The following is a 19,125-nucleotide window of genomic DNA, read 5'->3' as shown; positions in this document are numbered from 1 at the left end:
TTTATTTTTTTTTCTTGCCTTGGTAATGGCATATCACAAAAATTTTTTCTAATTTGATCTTGGCTGATATTTACAGCTGGGATTATTTTCATTTTGCTTTTCAAGTAAGAGAAAGTCAGGGCAAGGACCTGCATGGACCCTTAAGCCCTCTTCCTCAACTCTCCCATCCTGAACTTGAACCGCCTCCACCAAATTTCCTTCTCCATTAAGATGACTGCTTCAGTCATCCCAGCTTGTGTGGATGAAACAAAAAGCAGCGAACAGGGCAGACAAACAGCAAGAAGGGCAAAGGATGACAAGCTCCTCACTCTGAAGTCTCAATGTGTTCCTATACCACTTTGCCATATAGGAATAAAAATTAAAAGTCAATTACAGATTGTTTTATAAGAGGCTTTGCTGTCTGGGTAGACTTCATACTCTGCCATGCACGCTAATAAACTTATGTGGCAATGTTAGAACATTTATGTGAATGAATTATGCTGAAATTATCAGCTCATATTATAATATAAATAATTGCTGTTGCCTTCTGTCCCAGTGGTGCTATAATCGCTAATAAAGCAGTTTATACTGGCTTTAAGTGAAACGACAGTGCCCTAGAAAACTAACATTATATTGCTTTAATAATAAAGAAACAAAGTTACTCAGGCAGCTCTTATTGACTCCCCAACTCTCTGGATCAGATCCAGGCACGACCATCTACAGCTAAGAAGAAAAAGCAGCTGACTGACCCTGTATGAGGTGTTATATGAATTAATGCAGCCTCTATACATTCAGAGACCCTGGTGAGAGGATGGAGTCTGTTTCCAGCCTCCTACTTTATCTTCTTCTCCTTCTACAAGAATTCAAGTCTCTATAAGAGAAAAGAAGCAGAAAACAATGGTCCTACCTTTGGTGCATGGTGGCCATGATATGGACAATTAGAAGTTGTCTAGTCTATGGAAAGGGCTGGGTGATACAAGGGCAGGGCTTAAATAAGGCAGATTGGCTGTGCGCACACAAAGAAGAAATGACCTGAGGGGAGGAAACAGATCTTCACAAATGTCACATTGGGTCACGTGAAACAGAAGAGCCACTGAAATTCGAGTTTGTTCAAGTACATTACGATGATGCCGTGTGCAATAACTTCTGCTGGAGTCTCAAACCACAAGCGCTTTCAGAGTTGATAATTGCCCAGAGAGATGATCTCCTTTCTGCTCACTGAGATCTAAGAGAGGGAAAGATGATCCTGTCCAGAGAGTTTTAATTTCCTTGAGAGCCTTAATCAGATGATAATGTCTTCCCCCTGAGGACCCCTCTCTCAGTCTGTCAAGAGAAGCCCAGCTGCTAAAGCTGAAAACACTGGCGGACAGACACTCCCTGTTAGGAACGAAAGCACTGTAGACAGGCGGTCCAAGTGTGTATATATACCTGGCTGTGCCTCAGAGAGTTTCTGTTGCATTTGCAGGATGAAGAAGGGGGTTATTAAGATCTGTGCCAATGAGAAACAGCAAGTGTAACAATTAACTTGCCCCATTGTCAAGAGAGTAGGTTTGGACAGGAGGTGGTGTGTGTGTATGCTTACTTGTTATTCATGCAGTAGAAGAAATTGGGCTGTTCTTTCATACACGTTGGTTCTTGGGATGGGAGGGAGGGTGAGGGTACAGGGAAGAGTATCTTTCAATCGCAGAATAAACACTGCCCAAGGCAAAGTGTTCTCTGCATCGTTACTAAGTGAGCCTCACCCATCTGCCCTAGTCTGTAGTCTCTTCCAATTCTCCTGCCTCTGACCAGGTTCTCATACTTGATGAGGAGTTTCAGGCTGAGCAGTGGATGCTTCTGGGGTCACCAGATGCCACCAGCCACTGAGATATGATGGCTATGTCCACCTCCAATGAGTTATCTCCCTTATCATCTTTTTGAGGCAGAATAATGTAGCACCACCGAAGGCAGTTCCCTGGTCAGTGACTTGTGTTATCTCTATATCCTCTTTGTCCTCTTGGACAAGTTGGACAAGATGATCCATTTCTAAAACAGCATTATTTCTGGCTAGATAACTCATTTCAACCTAGCTTTTCTATGCAGGGCAGATGGTTTAGTTGGGACCTCTCAGAACTCGGTTTCATCCAACTATTGTGTCACCAGAACACCATAACCTCTGTTGAGTATCTGCCATGCAACAAAGGGGCCACAAACTCTGGCTATTTCCTCTCTCCTGTGTCTGATTTCTGAGTGCTGTTAAGTACATGGTTCATTTATCCATCAAAAGAACCATCCTGTGAGAAGTATAGCAGACAACACCCCCACACTTGAGAGTCTGGGCTTTGGAAAGCTTCAGCAACTATCAGGATTGCAGAGATACAAAGTAAGTTGCAGCTATGGGGACAAGACCTTTTGTTTCCAAATTCTGTCCTCTTTAAGTACAACCAAAAAAAAAAAAAATCATTGGTTAAACACTTAGTAATTCAGTTATATTGGAAGCAAAGAGATTAAATTTCTAACTGAATATTCTAACCACAGAATATAATCTCCTACTGCTGAATTAGATAATGTTTTTGGTAAATTCCCAGCCAAGAAGAGATTGGAAGTCAGTGTTATTAAGTTCCCTTTTCATATCTGTATAATTAAATTCTGGTTTAGACAAGAAAATAAAATTTGGCCAGTGATTAGTGTGGCCTAATGCAATTGCTTGCGTTTCTTTATGAAATGTAGGTAGCAAGCAGATCACATTTCAAACAGCCAGTTATTTTATAAGCTTAATAGCAATTTAATAGTGTTCTAAACTTTCCAAAAGACATTCAGTGTGGGACATTAACTCTGAGTTACCCATTTACTTAAAAAAAAATGTGTCCTTTGACTTAGTCACTTAGTATCCTAACACACTCATTTTTCATGATCCGAAACAGAGTTTTCCCTTTTTCCTATAATCAACTGAACACATGAAGAAAGTTGGTTTTTCTTGAAAGAAGACATACGTCACTGAGTTCTCTTTTGTGTGTAGAAAACTAATAGACATCACGTATTTCCTTCTTAAATTGTACTACTGAGGAATCTCAGGAAAGTTAGCTAGTTTCTTTATGATCACACACCTTTTTTATTTTTCAATAAAGATAATGTTCTAATCAGGACCGTTTCTGTATAATCTTATTTTATAGATAAAATTTCTGTCTAGTTCTTGCAAGTGTGCATGTAAACAGAATCATATACAATTCTTCCTGGCTTGGAAAGGCCAACAGAAGCATGCACAGTAGGTATAGGAGAATAAAAGATGATTCTCCAGGGCCAGGTTCAGTACCTTAAGTGATGGAGAAATTTCTGGTGGGGGTGGGGTAGCCAGTCCACAAGGCTGGGTCAATGATTTCCACACATATTTGTAGAACAGATGGAAGAAATAAAGGGGAACAGTCGTCGTGTTCTTTTTTCTGATTTTGCAGCACCTTGAGGTGGTGTGGGAAAGGTGACAGGAAACTTACAATTCAGGGACAGAGTTCTGACTTAATTTTTTTTTTTTTTTTTTTAAAGAGCCAGGTTATGAGACTGTGACATGTTTAGGCTAAATGGTGAAATGAACACTTTGATTTTGATTTTAAAAAGTGTTTCAAACAGTGGTAGCAGATATATACAGATAAAACTTTTCTCCTCAGTGATGGTCCAGCTTCATAGAGTTCTTTCTGTCAAACACATGAACAGACATCCTAGGTATTAAGACTGCTCAGGTTCTAGAATGTGAAGTTGGTGGGCACTGTATAGTCTGGGAACCAGTGTGCTTCCCAAGACTCTAGTTTATCCTGAACATTAGTATAAAAGTCTCTTGCAGCTTCTTCCCTGCCCTCCTCCCCTCAAACCTAATTAGCTTTTAGCCACTAAATAATATTTCAGACTAAGAAACACGGCAATGTTATTTCTCCTAGATTATTTCCTTGATGTCCCAGATTTGTGACTCCTCTCATGTGCTCAGAAACTGCCTATCCACAGCTTGTGACAGCAGGTACAGATGATGCTTGCATGCAGTTGGTTGACTTATGATTTTTCAACTACACAATGGTATGAGACTCACACATATTTAATAAATCCTTTGCTTTGGACATGTGATTTCATTTTTTTTTTCCAGAGCAGCAATGGTTAGTACCATGTGCTATTGCCTTGCTTGCCAGAACACATGGACACAAGAAAAGACAGCAAACCACAGCTAGTACAGTGTACTGTGTCACTGTGATGCTTGGTAGACCAGGTGTAATACATGCGTTTTTAACTTCACCATATTCTTACCTTACATACTGAGCTTATCAGAATACAACTGCTACAACTGCACTGTATTGGTTAGGGGCATCTGTGAAGTTTAAACTTTAATGCTAATTTTCACCCTTGTTAGTGGGGAGGACTAGTTGAGAACACAAAAGACTCAGTATGCTTTACTCATAATGCATACACACAATTCACTTAACTATGCAGTCAACCATGCATTGTGATCCCTTCCCTTCATCTAATGACTTTCAATATGTGTTTTAATATTTCTATAGCATTTGCCACCCCTGAATTTATCTTGTTTGTCTTTAAACTTTTATTGTTGCTTCTCCCAACTAGAGTGAAAGCATATGAAATTATAGATTTTTGAAAACTATCTTATTCATGTCATTGTATCCATTTTGCATGGAAACAGGGAGCTTAAGGAGTCATGTGGCTATTCTTCTAGAATCAAAGCTGATTGAAGGATGGCTGGCCACCTGACTCCAGGGTGGTGAAAGCCCCATGGCAATATGTTCTTTGGGAAAAGGAAGGAAGAGAATAAAGACAGTTTACATCACATAATAACTGCAGAAGTAAAAACAACTGTAAAGGCGATCTCCAAGGCAGACATTGAGGCTGGTAGGGTGATGGCAAATTGAATACAAGGAAGACACATTCAAAAAGCAGAGAGAAAAGATATGCATGAGGCAGAAGGTCTACATGGTTCTGCACCGTGAGGAAGGAATCCTATGAGGAGCAAAGGGAAGTGGACCCAAAGCATTGCTGGCTTCATGTCCAGTACCATCTAGGTTCAAACAAGCTTTTGCCTCAGGCTCTTTTTCTACAGGGACTTATGTCTTCTGTAATAACAATGTTTCCTTGATTCTTGTGTTCTCAGTGATTATCTGTTCTGAACTCTAACATTTCCTAATTCAACTACTTTTATTGACATCTAGCTTAGAGTGCAATGTATTTTATTTTGTGCATTTGAAAAGAATCAAGCATCAGGACAGCATTTTATGGTTGGTAGCATCTTAATGTAAATTCTGTTCTTTGCTTATCAAAGCTGCACCATTGTCCATCAAGTGGTCCCTTATTTCCTCTAGGAGAGATTTTTCTCTTGTGTCCCTGGCCATCACTCCAGTCTTTCCTTTAGGAACCTACCTTATTTAAAACCTTATCTTTATCTTACTTTATAAACTTTTTCTCCTTTAGAAACTTTATCTTAACCACTAAGTGTAGCTGGTGGAATGTTGGCTACTTTATGGGTTCCTATTTCTATCATCCTTCTCCACCCTCATCCTTTCCAACCCCCCAACACTAGGTAGAAGAGAAAGAAGGCTAGAGGGGAAGGGAGTGTCATATCCTTAGACTACTTCCTACTGAATAGGGGCATCAAGTTTTTTGGGACATCCAATCTTTGTCTTCAGGCTATCTCCAAGCAGCAACCAGCATCAAGAGCAGCAGCAACTGCTGCACTGTTCTCAGGGCTCTTGCATTTAAATACCATCACAAGGGTCACCAGAATTGCAACTCTTTGCAGCTGGCAAAATCACGACCTTGCTAGAGCACAAAGCAAATCACAGTCCTCTGCTGTGGGCAATCTGAAGCAACCCTGTATTCCACACCTTGGATTAAAACAAAAACATATTCCCGTAATATTTCAATGTTTTTAAAGAAACCAAAATTCTCACTATAACTAAGTTCCCAGAACACAGCTTGCCTCAGCACTATGCCCCATTTATCGGTTTCTGAATAAAGCCTTCAAAGGATCCTAATGCACTTTCAAGACTGGGCGTGGAGTGACATCATCAGTTCTAATTGCAGTCATCTCTATGACCTGGCTGGACCCAAATTATAAATGTTTGGAGTTAAATGTAGAACTTTTCTTTATTCATATATGCTTATATTTGTGTTTGTATTTTGTCAAAAGCAATTTGTGGAGAACCTTATAAAACTTATTATGTATGTGGATTTTTAAACAACAAAGACAGCAAAACACAACACTCTGAACACATCTCACTTTAACATGGCTGTAGATGTGCTGCTTTGAGTTTCTAAGCTGTTGCTTGGGTCTTTATTCTTTCAAATCATGATGCTTCACACAGTGTAACAACAGGGTTCTCTAGATGGTGATTGGTTTTCTTCCTGTGTAAGTGGCATCCTGAGGACTGAGTAAGGTGAGTAAGGTCCTTCCCACAGGATCTATATTTGCCTAAAAATAGTAAATTTTCTCTGTATTTCATTTTGCTCTTTTTAGTTTTAAAGCAATTAAGTTAAGAGATGAGGTGGGGGCAGGGGAGGTGGGGTCGGGTGGGGGGAAGACAAACAACAACCAAATTGAAAAAAATTTGGCCTCCTCAATGGCTGTGGAGACAACACTGGATGTCACATTTCTATGCCTCTGTTATTCTAGCTGGGTACTTGAGAGGTTCTAAGGAACTGTTCTATATACTGGCTCCACATGATGGAGAGTCCAGGTAATCTTACATTAATACCAGAAGAGTCCAGAGAAAAAGCATCTGGCCTTTAGATGGTTCTACCCTTCAGAAAGATCAGTGCGTGACCTCTTCTATTAACTTCTTTGCTAAGTGAGGATTCATACTTTCATTGTTGTCCAATTACTGTTTGCAGAATACCTGTGACAACTTATTTACTATGAGAGAAACAGGGGAATAAGACACAGAGGGGACAAGAAACAACTGATTGCCAAGTGTCATAGGAGGTTTCGAGATAGAAAGTATTCATTATACATGAATGAAAGAGAGACTTGTGAACCCTGCTTTGTAGAAGGGTGGGAAGGTGTGTTTAAGCAAAAACAAGCTGAGTTCACAGAAACAGAGTGTTCATCCAGAAGAGTCATAAAATAGTCCCTTTGACAGAAGTGAAATGATTCATAGCCATGTAACCATGAACATTTCTACTGCTATTTGAAAGAAAAGAAGTGATGAGTAGGAACCTGGACCACCCTGGGTCACTGCAAAGGCTTGGGATGCAGTGACAAGAGCTGCTCTGGGTCACTGCAAAGCTGTTCAGTGCAGCTGGAAAGAAAAGCTAGAGAGAAGTTTGGGAGTGTACACACTCCTGAAGAATTTGTTCTTTAACTCAAAGACAGACAGTAAGATTTGAGTTCCCAGCAGGAAAGGCAGGAGAAAGGTGGGGTGGGGGGTGGGAGGATGGTCAGGGGGGATGGCAGCACAGGTTAATGTGCTGTCACAGTCCTCCATGATATAGATGTCAGGTCCAACCTCACACTTTCTTTTGCCACTGTGAGTCCTCACACATTCAGCAGTTTTGTAGTTTGGAAATTAGACATTACAGTCCAAAACAAGTCAAGTATGCAAGTTAAATGTCATTCCAGAACTGAACATGGGGGTGTATGATTGTAATCCTTTCCCTTGGAAGGTTGACCCAAGACTGAGAGCTCAAGACCAGCCTGGGCTACAGACAAAAATCCTAACACAAAAACAACAACACAAGTACTATTCTAGAAAGCACACCAAGCCTACCTGCCAATTTGTCTGTCCATAGTTCTGGTTCACACTGGCAGTGGGAAGGAAAGAAGGGAAGGCAGAGGAACCACAGAGCTCAGGAGCACAGAAGACAGGAGGACCAGCACTGCCTGGGCTGGGCAGGGGTGTCTGATTCCTCTGATACAGGCACATAAGTGGTGGTATAGAGAGGAGTTTGGGACAGAGATGCTGGATATGGGACCAGCTCTACTACAGAGCATCAGGTGACTTTAAATAATTGATTCCCCTGGGTCTCAGTTTTTCATCTTTAAAGCACCTTAATTTTGTTTGTGAATATGTGTGTGCATGTGTATGTACATGTGTGTGCGTGCATGCACGGATGCATGTGTGTGCTCATATGTGTGGGTCTGTATGTGTACATGTGTGTATTCACATAGGAGTGTGTGTGTATACATGTGTGCAAATGTGTGTTTAATGTGTGTGTGTGCATGCACATGTGTGGTGTGAGTGAGGAGGCCAGAGGTTGACACTGGGTGTCCTCTTAAACTGTCTCCACATTTCCTTTGAGTTGGGTTTCATCATGGAGCCTAGAGCTTGCTGATTCACCCAGAAAGCCCCAGAGATCCTCCTCTCTCTGCCTCTGCAGCACTGGGTTGGGCCTTTTTGGGATCTGGGAGGAACTAAACTCAGGTCTTTGTGCTTGAATGACAAATATCTTACCAACTGACCTATTCTCCAGCTGCAAATGTTTCAAAGTGTCACTGTGAGAATCTCTGCAGAACAGACTCTTAAGCACGGAGGTTGTTTGATTTTGCTTTGTTTTTGTTTGGTTTTCTGAGACAGGCTTTCTCTGTGTAACCCTGGCTGTCCTAGAACTCATGCTGTAGACCAGGTTAGCCTTGAACTCAGAGATCTGCCTGCCTCTGCCTCCTGAATTCTGGGATTAAAAGTGTGTACCACCATCATCCAAAAAGCACCGAGAATCTTAATGTGTACACTCTTTAAAAATCAAGGGATCTTTAAAGAATAGCAATAAAATACATAAAGAATTGAGAATTCATAAAATACAGTATCAGTGGAGAGTCTCTCTCCAGAGTGCTCTAACTACACACATGCCTGCTGGAGACCATCTTGCCATCCCCAGACTTTCTCCTACCTCATCTGCTTTCCACTCTAAGTTATCACGTAAATGAAAAACTTTATAGTTTGTATTTAAGGTTTTGCCACTTTGGGTGTTATACAATAATCACTTCTCCAATAAAGCAATCAATTCTCAGGGATAACTGTTTATAACTTGTATACTATGGAAGAGAGGGAGGTTGCTCAGTATAAAGTATATGTACGGGGTGCTCACATATACATGTTTGCAAGAGTATATTTCTTAGTTTACTATGGAGGAAGGAGCATTTTTGTGAAATAATATCATTTATTTACTGGATCAACTAGTCACAAAATTATTTCTGTGAAACACAAATTTCCAGAGTTTATATTTGAAACTTGACTAAGACTGCACAGACCCTGGCCAGTAGATGGCTCTCTATTTTTCAATAAGCTACTGCGCTGTCCAGAGTCCTGAATTGAAGTTTGTATTGTTGAAGCAATGACCTTGGGAGGTGTTTATGGGGTGAGACCCTTTTTCTTTTGGTTTAATGAACCGGAATGATGAAGTGTGTTGGTGTGGAGGTTGGAGCTTCATTGATCATATGATTTAGTTGCAAGCTGATTGAAGTCTTCTATGGTGATACACCAAGGAAGCCCATTCCTTAGTTCTTACCCATTTTAGAAGCTGTGGCAAATCTGTTGGATCAGCTTCTTTGGTTCTAGACAGACATTTTACTGAAAGGCATACTGAAATTTTTATAACTACCATTAAACAACCAACTCAAAAGATGACTTTGGTCACTTTATTTCACAAACTCAAATGTAGGTGCTTGGTAATAAAGTGCTGGATGCCACCCACATTCTAGATGATGCTGAGCTATAGACTAGGTGGCTGAGGAGGAAGAGTGTGTAGAAATGGGACAACAGAAGAACAAAAAAGTCCATAAAATAAACCAGAAATTCCATTTAAAGGGCATGCTGCATTCCAGAATTTTGAAAGAACGTGGTTAAATTGTGGGAGGAAATGAAGCAGCTGTAAAAGTGGAACACAATGTTTGAATCAGAAGAGAGTCAGACTGGCTCTCCAGGGAAAACAAATTGGCAAAATGATGAAAATATAATATTGGTGTCATCGCTTAGTTAGATGGTTACAACCTATGCAGCAACCCAAGTAGATGTTAGTATAACTTATGAGTGAGGCTGGAGTGTAGCCCAGAGGAAAAGATTTGCCTCAAGTACACAAGGACCTGGGTTCGATCCCCATACAGCACACTATAAGGTAAAACAGAAACATACATTCTTGGTCAAAGCTCCTTTTCTTCTTACCAGACCTCACTGATTCTGTCTCTTCTTCTTCTTCTTCTTCTTCTTCTTCTTCTTCTTCTTCTTCTTCTTCTTCTTCTTCTTCTTCTTCTTCTTCTTCTTCTTCTTCTTCTTCCTCTTCCTAGTCCTCCTTATCCTCTACCAACCCTCCTTGTCTTTCCCTAGACCCCGTCCTCTTCCCCCTTCTCCCCCTCCTCCTCTCCCTCCTCTTTCTCCTTCTTCCCCTCCTCCTTCTCCCCTTTCTGAAGTAGAGCCCCCTGTGTTTCTCATCACCATTTTCCTGCACTGTGGTATTGAAGCTGTCACCTGTCCTTACTTTCTCGCTTTCTCTTCACTCCAGATGCAAGCATCCAGGTTTCCTTTCCCTCTCTTCAAGTGCAGGTGACAACTGTGTGGTAACACTGGAAGAGAAGTCTTTGTCACACTGAGTTATTAACAAAGGGAACTTACTGTAACAAGTGTGAAATGGCAGTGTTGTTGCCACGGTCACTGCAGGGAGAGCCTTGAAATGAACTGCTATTGTTGTACTGCTCCTTCTCATAATACGACTTTTACACTTATCTTGCCTCAAATTCTGTTCACTCACAATGCCATTTTTCAGACTAAGTAAAACACATTCTAAGTTTTTTTTTGACTGCAGGACACCACAAGTGATAAGAAATATATATTAAAACAGTGTCTTCCTTTTGATTTTATTGTTTTCTTATTTCTCTCCCCAGTGTAACTGCAAACCCATGCTAACAAGACAATCTTGAAAAGTAGCCTAGAAATGGAATTTTAGACAAGTGGGTGAAAGGCTAAATCGACATTCCAGGAACACTGAATGTTTTGGAGTTAGTGACACAGAGTGCTTTATTCTTGGTGGAAAGGAATGTCATCTACAGGGGAAATAGTCACAGCAGAGAACGTGAGATGCTAGCTAACCATGTGGTCCCTTCACATCTGTTGCTCCATGTAGCACAGGAAGATGAGGGTTCCTTGTTGGGGCACTAGCTCTGTTTTAAGGCAATACCAGGAATTTAAAATGTTTTCTCTTCAGCCTTTTGTAGTGTGGAAGAAGAGTGTAATGCAAAGACATGGACTGAGGGGCATGGGCTGAAGCCATCACTGGAAACAGCCCTTCTTATGATAGCTGAACCTCAGGACAGTGTAGATGTCTTCAAACTCATAGAAGGTCAAAGACAAATCAGCCTATTCCTGTGAATATATACATTTACATGATCTCTCTCAACAGTTTACCAAGTTGGCTTTCTGTAAGTTACCACTTTAACTGAGGGAGTATGTATTGTATCTAATGCACCACACTGTGAGAAAATGCTCTCTTATTTAGCAGGTGTTTAAACAACCCTCCCCCAGCCCACCCTGAGTCCTGGGATTTCAGAGCAAATAAGACAACATGACCTAAGCATAGGAAGGGACTAAGAGAGTATGTTACAGAAACTTACACTGGGGGACTGGAGGTGACATCTTTATTTTGTCCCTTCTACACCTCTTTAACAATTGCCCCTTTCTCTATCTGCTCATCCTGAGTCCATCTTCACAGGGCACTTCTGAGATGTCACACTTCACAGATACAGTCACATAAATCAATCACACATATAGAATAAAGGTAGAAATCAGAATGTGCTATTCTGATGACATAATTGATCACCAGTCACTTGGGGCCAATCAGATTTCAGTAGAGTTGCTTGAAGCCTCTGTCAGTGTAAACATTTCAATGTTTGAAGATGTCAATTTTTCTGCCTCTTTGGTGACAAAGTCACCACAAATCTGAAGCTTCCAATGGCTACCCAGCAAGCATCCTGTCATAGGAAGTCAATCTTGAAAAATGTAGGTGTTCCAAGAGATAATAGAGCCACAAAGTGAAAAGAAAACCATTTTGACTAGCTGGACTTAGCTCTGCTGAGACTAGGTAACGCAACAAATATACCCCATTTGCTGGGGTATAGTTGAATTATATTGCTGACATTTATTTTTAGAAAAGTTCTGAATAATATAGAAACCCAGTGACCTTGGGCCAGTGTTCTTATCTTCCTCCTTCTCCCCATTCTTCTCCTTTCTATTTCTCTTCCTTCTTCCTCCCCTCGCCTGTTTAATATTAAAAAATTCTCTGAACCTTGCATGATGGTACATATCAATAATCCCAATACTCAGGAAGTATAGATGGAAGCATTAGAAGTCCAAGGCCAAAATGGAATATAGAATGAAAACCTAGCTGAGAAAAACAAGATCAGGAAGACGTAGCTCAGTCATAAAACACTTGCCTAGCATGTCCAAAGCTTTGGTTCAGGCCCAATACTACTTAAAACAAAGGCAAACACAAGACAGAAACACCTCCAGCCCCACCTTTATATATTCACTTCTCTCAAGTGCATATTAATAGCTCCAAAGCTATCCATCGAGACCCTGGGCATCACACTCCTCTCTTCTGTTGACTTCACCAGCCCCTTTCCTGGGTATTAAATTCTATGACTATAAAACAGACTGAAGTCCTATGGATAATAGCCTGGATCTCCTCAGATGGACTTGTCATTGATCAGAGATACTCCTTTTCTGGCAGGGTGGGTGGTCACAGTACCACTGTGATTGGCTAGTGCTAATTGTCAACTTGACAAGAGCTAGAATCACCTAGAAAACAAACCTCCAGGCACACTAGTAAGGAACTATTTAGTGTGAGGGACTATGCTGATTAGGTTAATCTAGGTGGGAAGGCACACCCTGAATGTGGATGGCATTGTGTTGTGGACTGGAATCCGGGACTGCATAAGGAGAGGAAGTGGCTGAGGTTCAGTGTCCAGCACTCTCTGCTTCCAGATTCTGGGAACAGTGCAACTTACTGGCCATGTGAGAGCTCTGCTTCCTTGATTGCCCTGCCACATTAGGCTGTACCCTAACTGTGAGCTACAACAAATCCTTTCTCCCTTGAGATACTTTTGTCAAGCCATTTAATCACATCTACTGTAAAGAAGCTAAGACAACTGGTGTTTGTGAATGTATATTTTGGAGGCAGATAATTTGTATGTAAGGTCAAGTGGATAAGTAGGAAAGCATAGTTTAAAAAAAAAAAAAGAGTAGCTTAAATGCATTTCTGTGGGGATCAGAGAAAACACTAAGGGAGCCAAGTCCTGAATAAATTCCCTAATAAAGAGACATAGACTAACAAACTGGATATGTAAACAGGACCCAGAATTTTGCTGCATATAGGAAACACACCTCAGTGACAAAGACAGACACTATTTCAGAGTTAAAGGATGGAAAAAAGTTTTCCAAGCAAATAGCCCCAAGAAACAAGCTGAAGTAGCTAGTCATTCTAATTACAAATAAAATCGACTTTCAACCAAAAGTTATCAAAAAGGATAGGGAAGGACACTTTATACTCATCAAAGGAAAAATCTACCAAGAGGAACTCTCAATTCTGAACATCTATGCTCCAAATGCAAGGGCACCCACATTCATAAAAGAAACTTTACTAAAGCTCAAAGCACACATTTCACCTCATACAATAATAGTGGGAGATTTCAACAGCCCACTCTCAGCAATGGACAGATTATGGAAACAGAAACTAAACAGAGACACAGTGAAATTAAGAGAAGTTATGAACCTAATAGATTTAACAGATATCTATAGAACATTTCATCCTAAAACAAAGGAATATACTTTTTTCTCAGCACCTCATGGCACCTTCTCCAAAATAGACCATATAATTGGTCATAAAGCAAGCCTCAACAGATACAAATATATTGAACTAATCCCTTGCATCCTATCAGATCACCACGAAATAAGGCTGGTCTTCAATAATAACAAAAACAATAGAAAACCCACATACACATTGAAACAGAACAACCCTCTGCTCAATGATGACTTGGTCAAGGAAGAAATAAAGAAAGAAATTAAAGACTTTTAGAATTTAATGAAAATGAATGCTCGTCATACCAAATCTTATGGGACACAATGAAAGCACTGCTAAGGGGGAAAACTCATAGCTCTAAGTGCCCACAAAAAGAAACCGGAGACAGCATACACTAGCAAGTTGACAGCACACCTGAAAGCTCTAGAACAAAAGAAACAAATACACCCAAGAGGAGTCTGTGGCAGAAAATAATCAAACTCAGGGCTGAAATCAACCAAGTAGAAACAAAAAGAACTACACAAAGTATCAACAAAACCAGGAGCTGGTTCTTTGAAAAAATAAGCAAGATAGATAAATCCTTAGCCACACTAAACAGAGGAAACAGAGACAGTATCCCAGTTAATAAAATTAGAACTGAAAAGGGAATCATAACAAAAGAAACTGAGGAAATTCAAAAATCATCAGATCCTACTATAAAAGCCTATACTTAAAAAAAACTGGAAAATCTGGATAAAATGGACAATTTTCTAGACAGATACCAGGTACAAAAGTTAAATAAGGAGCAAATAAACCATCTAAACAGTCCCATAACACCTAAAGAAATAGCAGCAGTCATTAAAAGTCTCCCCACCCAAAAAAACCCCAGGACCATATGATTTTAGTGAAGAATTCTATCAGACCTTCAAGGAAGACCTAATACCAACTCTCTTCAAACTATTTCATGAAACAGAAACAGAAGGAACACTACCCAATTTGCTCTAGTAAGCCACAATTATGCTCATACCTAAACCATGCAAAGACCCAACAAAGAAAGAGAACTTCAGACCAGTCTCCCTTATGAATATTGATACAAAAATACTCAATAAAATTCTCACAAGCTGAATCCAAGAACACATCAAAACAATTATCCATCATGATCAAGTAGGCTTTAGCCCAGGAATGCAGGGATGGTTCAATATTTGGAAATCCATCAATGTAATCCACTATATAAATAAACTCAAAGAAAAAAAGATGCATGATCATCTCACTAGATGCTTAGAAAGTATTTGACAAAATTCAACATCCCTTCAAGGTAAAAACTCTTGGAATGATTAGGAATTCAAGTCTCATACCTAAACATTGTAAACACAATATACAGCAAACCAATAGACAACATCAAACTAAATGGATAGAAACTTGAAGCAATCCCACTAAGATCAGGGACTAGACAAGGCTGCCCACTCTCTCCCTCCTTATTCAATATAGTACTGGAAGTCCTAGCCAGAACAATTAGACAACAAAAAGAAGTCAAAGGGATACAAATAGGAAAGGAAGAAGTCAAAATATCACTATTTGCAGATGATATGATAATATACTTAAGTGGCCCCAAAACTTCCACCAGAGAACTCCTAAATATGATAAACAACTTCAGCAAAGTGGCTGGTTATAAAATCAACTCAGACAAATTAGTAGCCTTCCTCTACTCGAAGGATAAACAGGCTGAGAAAGAAATTAGGAAAATGACACCCTTCACAATAGTCACAAATAATATAAAATATCTTGGTGTGAATCTAACCAAGCAAGTGAAAGATCTGTATGACAAAAACTTCAAGTCTCTGAAGAAAGAAATTGAAGAAGATCTCAGAAGATTGAAAGATCTCCCATGCTCATGGATTGGCAGGATTAATATAGTAAAAATTGTCATCTTGCCAAAAGCAATCTACAGATTCAATGCAATCCCCATTAAAATCCCAACTCAATTCTTCACAGAATTAGAAAGAGAAATTCTCAAATTCATTTGGAATAACAAACAACGCAGGATAGTGAAAACTATTCTCAACAATAATAGAATTTCTGGAGGAATCAGCATCCCTGATCTCAAGCTGTACTACAGAGCAATAGTGATAAAAACTGCACGGTACTGGTACAGAGACAGGCAGGAAGATCAATGAAATAGAATTGAAGACCCAGAAATGAACCCACACACCTATGGTCTCTTGATCTTTAACAAAGGAGCTAAAACTGTCCAGTGAAAAAAGGACAGCATTTTCAACAAATGGTGCTGGTTCAACTGGAGAACAGCATGTAGAAGAATGCAAATCAATCCATTCTTATCTTCTTGTACAAAGCTCAAGTCCAAGTGGATAAAGGACTTTCACATAAAACCAGATACACTGAAACTAATAGAAGAGAAGGTGGAGAAGAACCTTGAATACTTGGGCACAGGGGGAAAGTTCTGAACAGAACACTGATGGTTTATGTTCTAAGATCAAGAATTGACAAATGGCACCTCATAAAATTGACAGGCAAAGGACACTGTCAATAGGACAAAATGGCAACCAACAGATTGGGAAAAGATCTTCACTAATCCCACATCTGATAGAGGGATAATATCCAAATATACAAAGAACTCAAGAAATTAGACTCCAGACAACCCAATAACCCTATTGAAAATGGGGTACAGAGCTAAACAAAGAATTCTCAATTGAGGAAACTTGAATGGCTGAAAAGCACCTAAAGAAATGTTCAGCCTCAGGGAAATGCAAATCAAAACAACCCTGAGATTCCACCTCACACCAGTCAGAATGGCTAAGATCAAAAACTCAGGTGATAGCAGATGCTGGCAAGGGTGTGGAGAAAGAGGAACACTCCTTCATTGTTGGTGGGATTGCAAGCTGGTGCAACCACTCTGGAAATCAATCTGGCGGTTCCTCAGAAAAATGGACATAGCATTACCTGAGGAACCAGTTATACCACTCCTGGGCATATACCCAGAAGATGCTCCAACATATAGCAAAGTCACATGCTCCACTATGTTCATAGCAGCCTTATTTATAATAGTCAGAAGCTGGAAAGAACCCAGATGTCCTTCAACAGAGGAATGGATACAAAAAATGTGGTACATTTACACAATGGAATATTACTCAGCTATTAAAAAACAATGAATTAAAGAAATTCTTAGGTAAATGGATGGAACTATAAAATATCATCCTGAGTGAGGTAACCCAATCACAAAAGAACACACATGGTATGCACTCACTGATAATTGGATATTAGCCCCAAAACTCACAATAAACAATATACAAATCACAGACCACATGAAGCTCATGAAGAAGGAAGACCAAAGTGTGGGTGCTTTGGCCCTTCTTAGAAGGAGTAACAAAATACTCAAAGGAGCAAATATGGAGCTAAAGTGTGGGACAGAAACTGAAGGAAGGGCCATATGGAGGCTGTTCCACCTGGGTATCCATTCCATGTGCAGTCACCAAAGGTTGATGCTGATGTGGATGTCAGGAAGTGCATGCTGCTGACAGGAGCCTGATATAGCTGTCTCCTTAGAGGTCTGCCAAAGTCTGACATATTCAGAGGCGAATGCTTACAGTTAACCATTGAACTGATCATGGGGTTTCCAATGGAGGAGTTAGAGGGAAGACTGAAGGAGCTGAAAGGGTTTATGGCCCAATGAGGAGAGCAACAATACCAACCAACCAGAGCTCCCAGGGTCTAAACCACCATTCTGAGAGCACATAGTGAGGGACCCATGGCTCCAGCTTCATAGGTAAGGGAGGATGGTGTTGTTGGGCATAGGTGGGAGAGGAGATTCTTGGTCCTATAAAGGCTGAACACTGAATGTTGGGGAATTCAAAGGTGGGGAGGTGGGAGTGGAGGGGTCAGTGGGAGCACATCCTCACAGAAGCAGGAGAAGGGGGATGGGATAAGGTTCCTGGGTGGGGAGGAAATGGGATAAGGGGAATATAATCTGAAATGTAAATAAAATATCCAATAAAAAAATCCACCCCCCCCAAAGAAAAGAACTTCAAAGCCTGAAACCCGTGGGACAAATTGACAAGGCTGTAACCCATATGATCTAGGTGAAAGGGAAATGGCCAAGCTTTCCCTGGGAGTCCAAGTGTGAGTGTGTATGGATGATCTATCAATGTGTGCAAAGACTAGCAACCATGGCTTTCTCTTCCAGGATGTTTACAGCCTGAGATTGCTCCCTACAGAGAGCAGCTCACCTGCCCTCTGTGCTTTGTCTGACAAACTAGGGAAGTTGCCAGCTGCACTGTAGTGTTTGAGACCCCTGCCTGATGAGAGCTTCACTTTATGTGCATCTTTGTGTCTGTCCTTTTTTCATTCGCTCAGTCTGTACCCAGGGTTCCAGAACCCAATCCTAGTGGGCTAGGGCCCATTTCTACAGTAGAGTACTCCTCTAACAGTGGCATAGTGACTGTTCCTTTTGCAACCATTATTCCACAGCTTGTGAAGTCTGAGGCATGACCCTAATGAAACACAGACAAGAATGCTGTTTCTTCTTTCTGCTTTTGATTGCTCGTCTTCTCATCCAGGTGTGCTGGAATATATGTTATATTTTAGACCAAGCCTTTCTGTTCACAGAAGCATCGTGTGAAAGTGATGTTGATATTCTTTTAGAAATAGAAAACCTCTTTAAGTGATATACTTCTTTGACTTTATACTGTTTAAAGGAGATTATTTAAATATATGTATTTCCATATTTTCTTAAGCACAGTATGATGATGATGATGATGATGATGATGATAATGATAATAATAATAATGTTGGTATCGGGCTCTGAACCCAGTGACATCACATCTTGGCAACCCCCACATCGTTGCCAAGGCAACTGCCATACATTCCCAGAATCCACCTGGCTACCTCACCTTTACCTGGGAGAGGCTACGTCACTGCCCATATAAAACAGGCAGAACCCCCTGACCTCTCTCTCTTCTTCCTTCTCTTCCTCCATCTTATTCCTCTACTTCTCTGCCTCCCCATCTTTGCCCTATCTCCTGAATAAACCCCACTTGGAACCGTCTGGTGTGGTGTGGTCTAGTCTAAGCTGCGCACAGATGGCTATCTATCTATCTATTATTATTATTATTGTTGTTGTTATTATTAATTATTATTATTAAGCAGCTACATGGTAGATCCCTTATATATGTTGGACCTTGCTTTAGTCACTGATACTGAACAGTTTCATTCAGACCTACTTGTGGAGGAAGATATTTAGGAGAGTGGTAAACTGAGTCTCTGCAGTGCTGGGTCACTTAGCTAGAATCACAGACACATTGAGCTAGAGCTGGGATTTGGGCTTGAGTCCGTCAATCCCTCCATAGTGGAGACTCTTACAACAATGTCCACATCAAGAACATGAGCTGTGTACTTTGCAAAAAC

General features: G+C 40.4%; 1 protein-coding gene across 8 annotated transcripts in view; it reads right to left on the bottom strand.

The window, feature by feature from the left end:
- The window catches only part of Kcnmb2 (potassium calcium-activated channel subfamily M regulatory beta subunit 2), a 290,315-nt gene that overhangs the window by 233,147 nt on the left and 38,043 nt on the right, over positions 1–19,125 (bottom strand). Inside the window, exon 1 of one of the 8 annotated variants that reach the window (XM_076932237.1) lies at positions 887–909. The exons of the other annotated variants lie outside the window; for them this stretch is intronic. Within the exon in view, the coding sequence (XP_076788352.1) occupies positions 887–906 (20 nt within the window). The 5' untranslated portion in view covers positions 907–909. Of the gene's footprint in view, positions 1–886; positions 910–19,125 lie in introns of those variants that run through there. 8 annotated transcript variants of the gene reach the window in all.

Source organism: Arvicanthis niloticus, chromosome 4 (assembly GCF_011762505.2).
Source record: "Arvicanthis niloticus isolate mArvNil1 chromosome 4, mArvNil1.pat.X, whole genome shotgun sequence".
Classification (NCBI taxonomy): domain Eukaryota; kingdom Metazoa; phylum Chordata; class Mammalia; order Rodentia; family Muridae; genus Arvicanthis; species Arvicanthis niloticus.
This window is presented reverse-complemented; position numbering and strand designations above follow the sequence as displayed.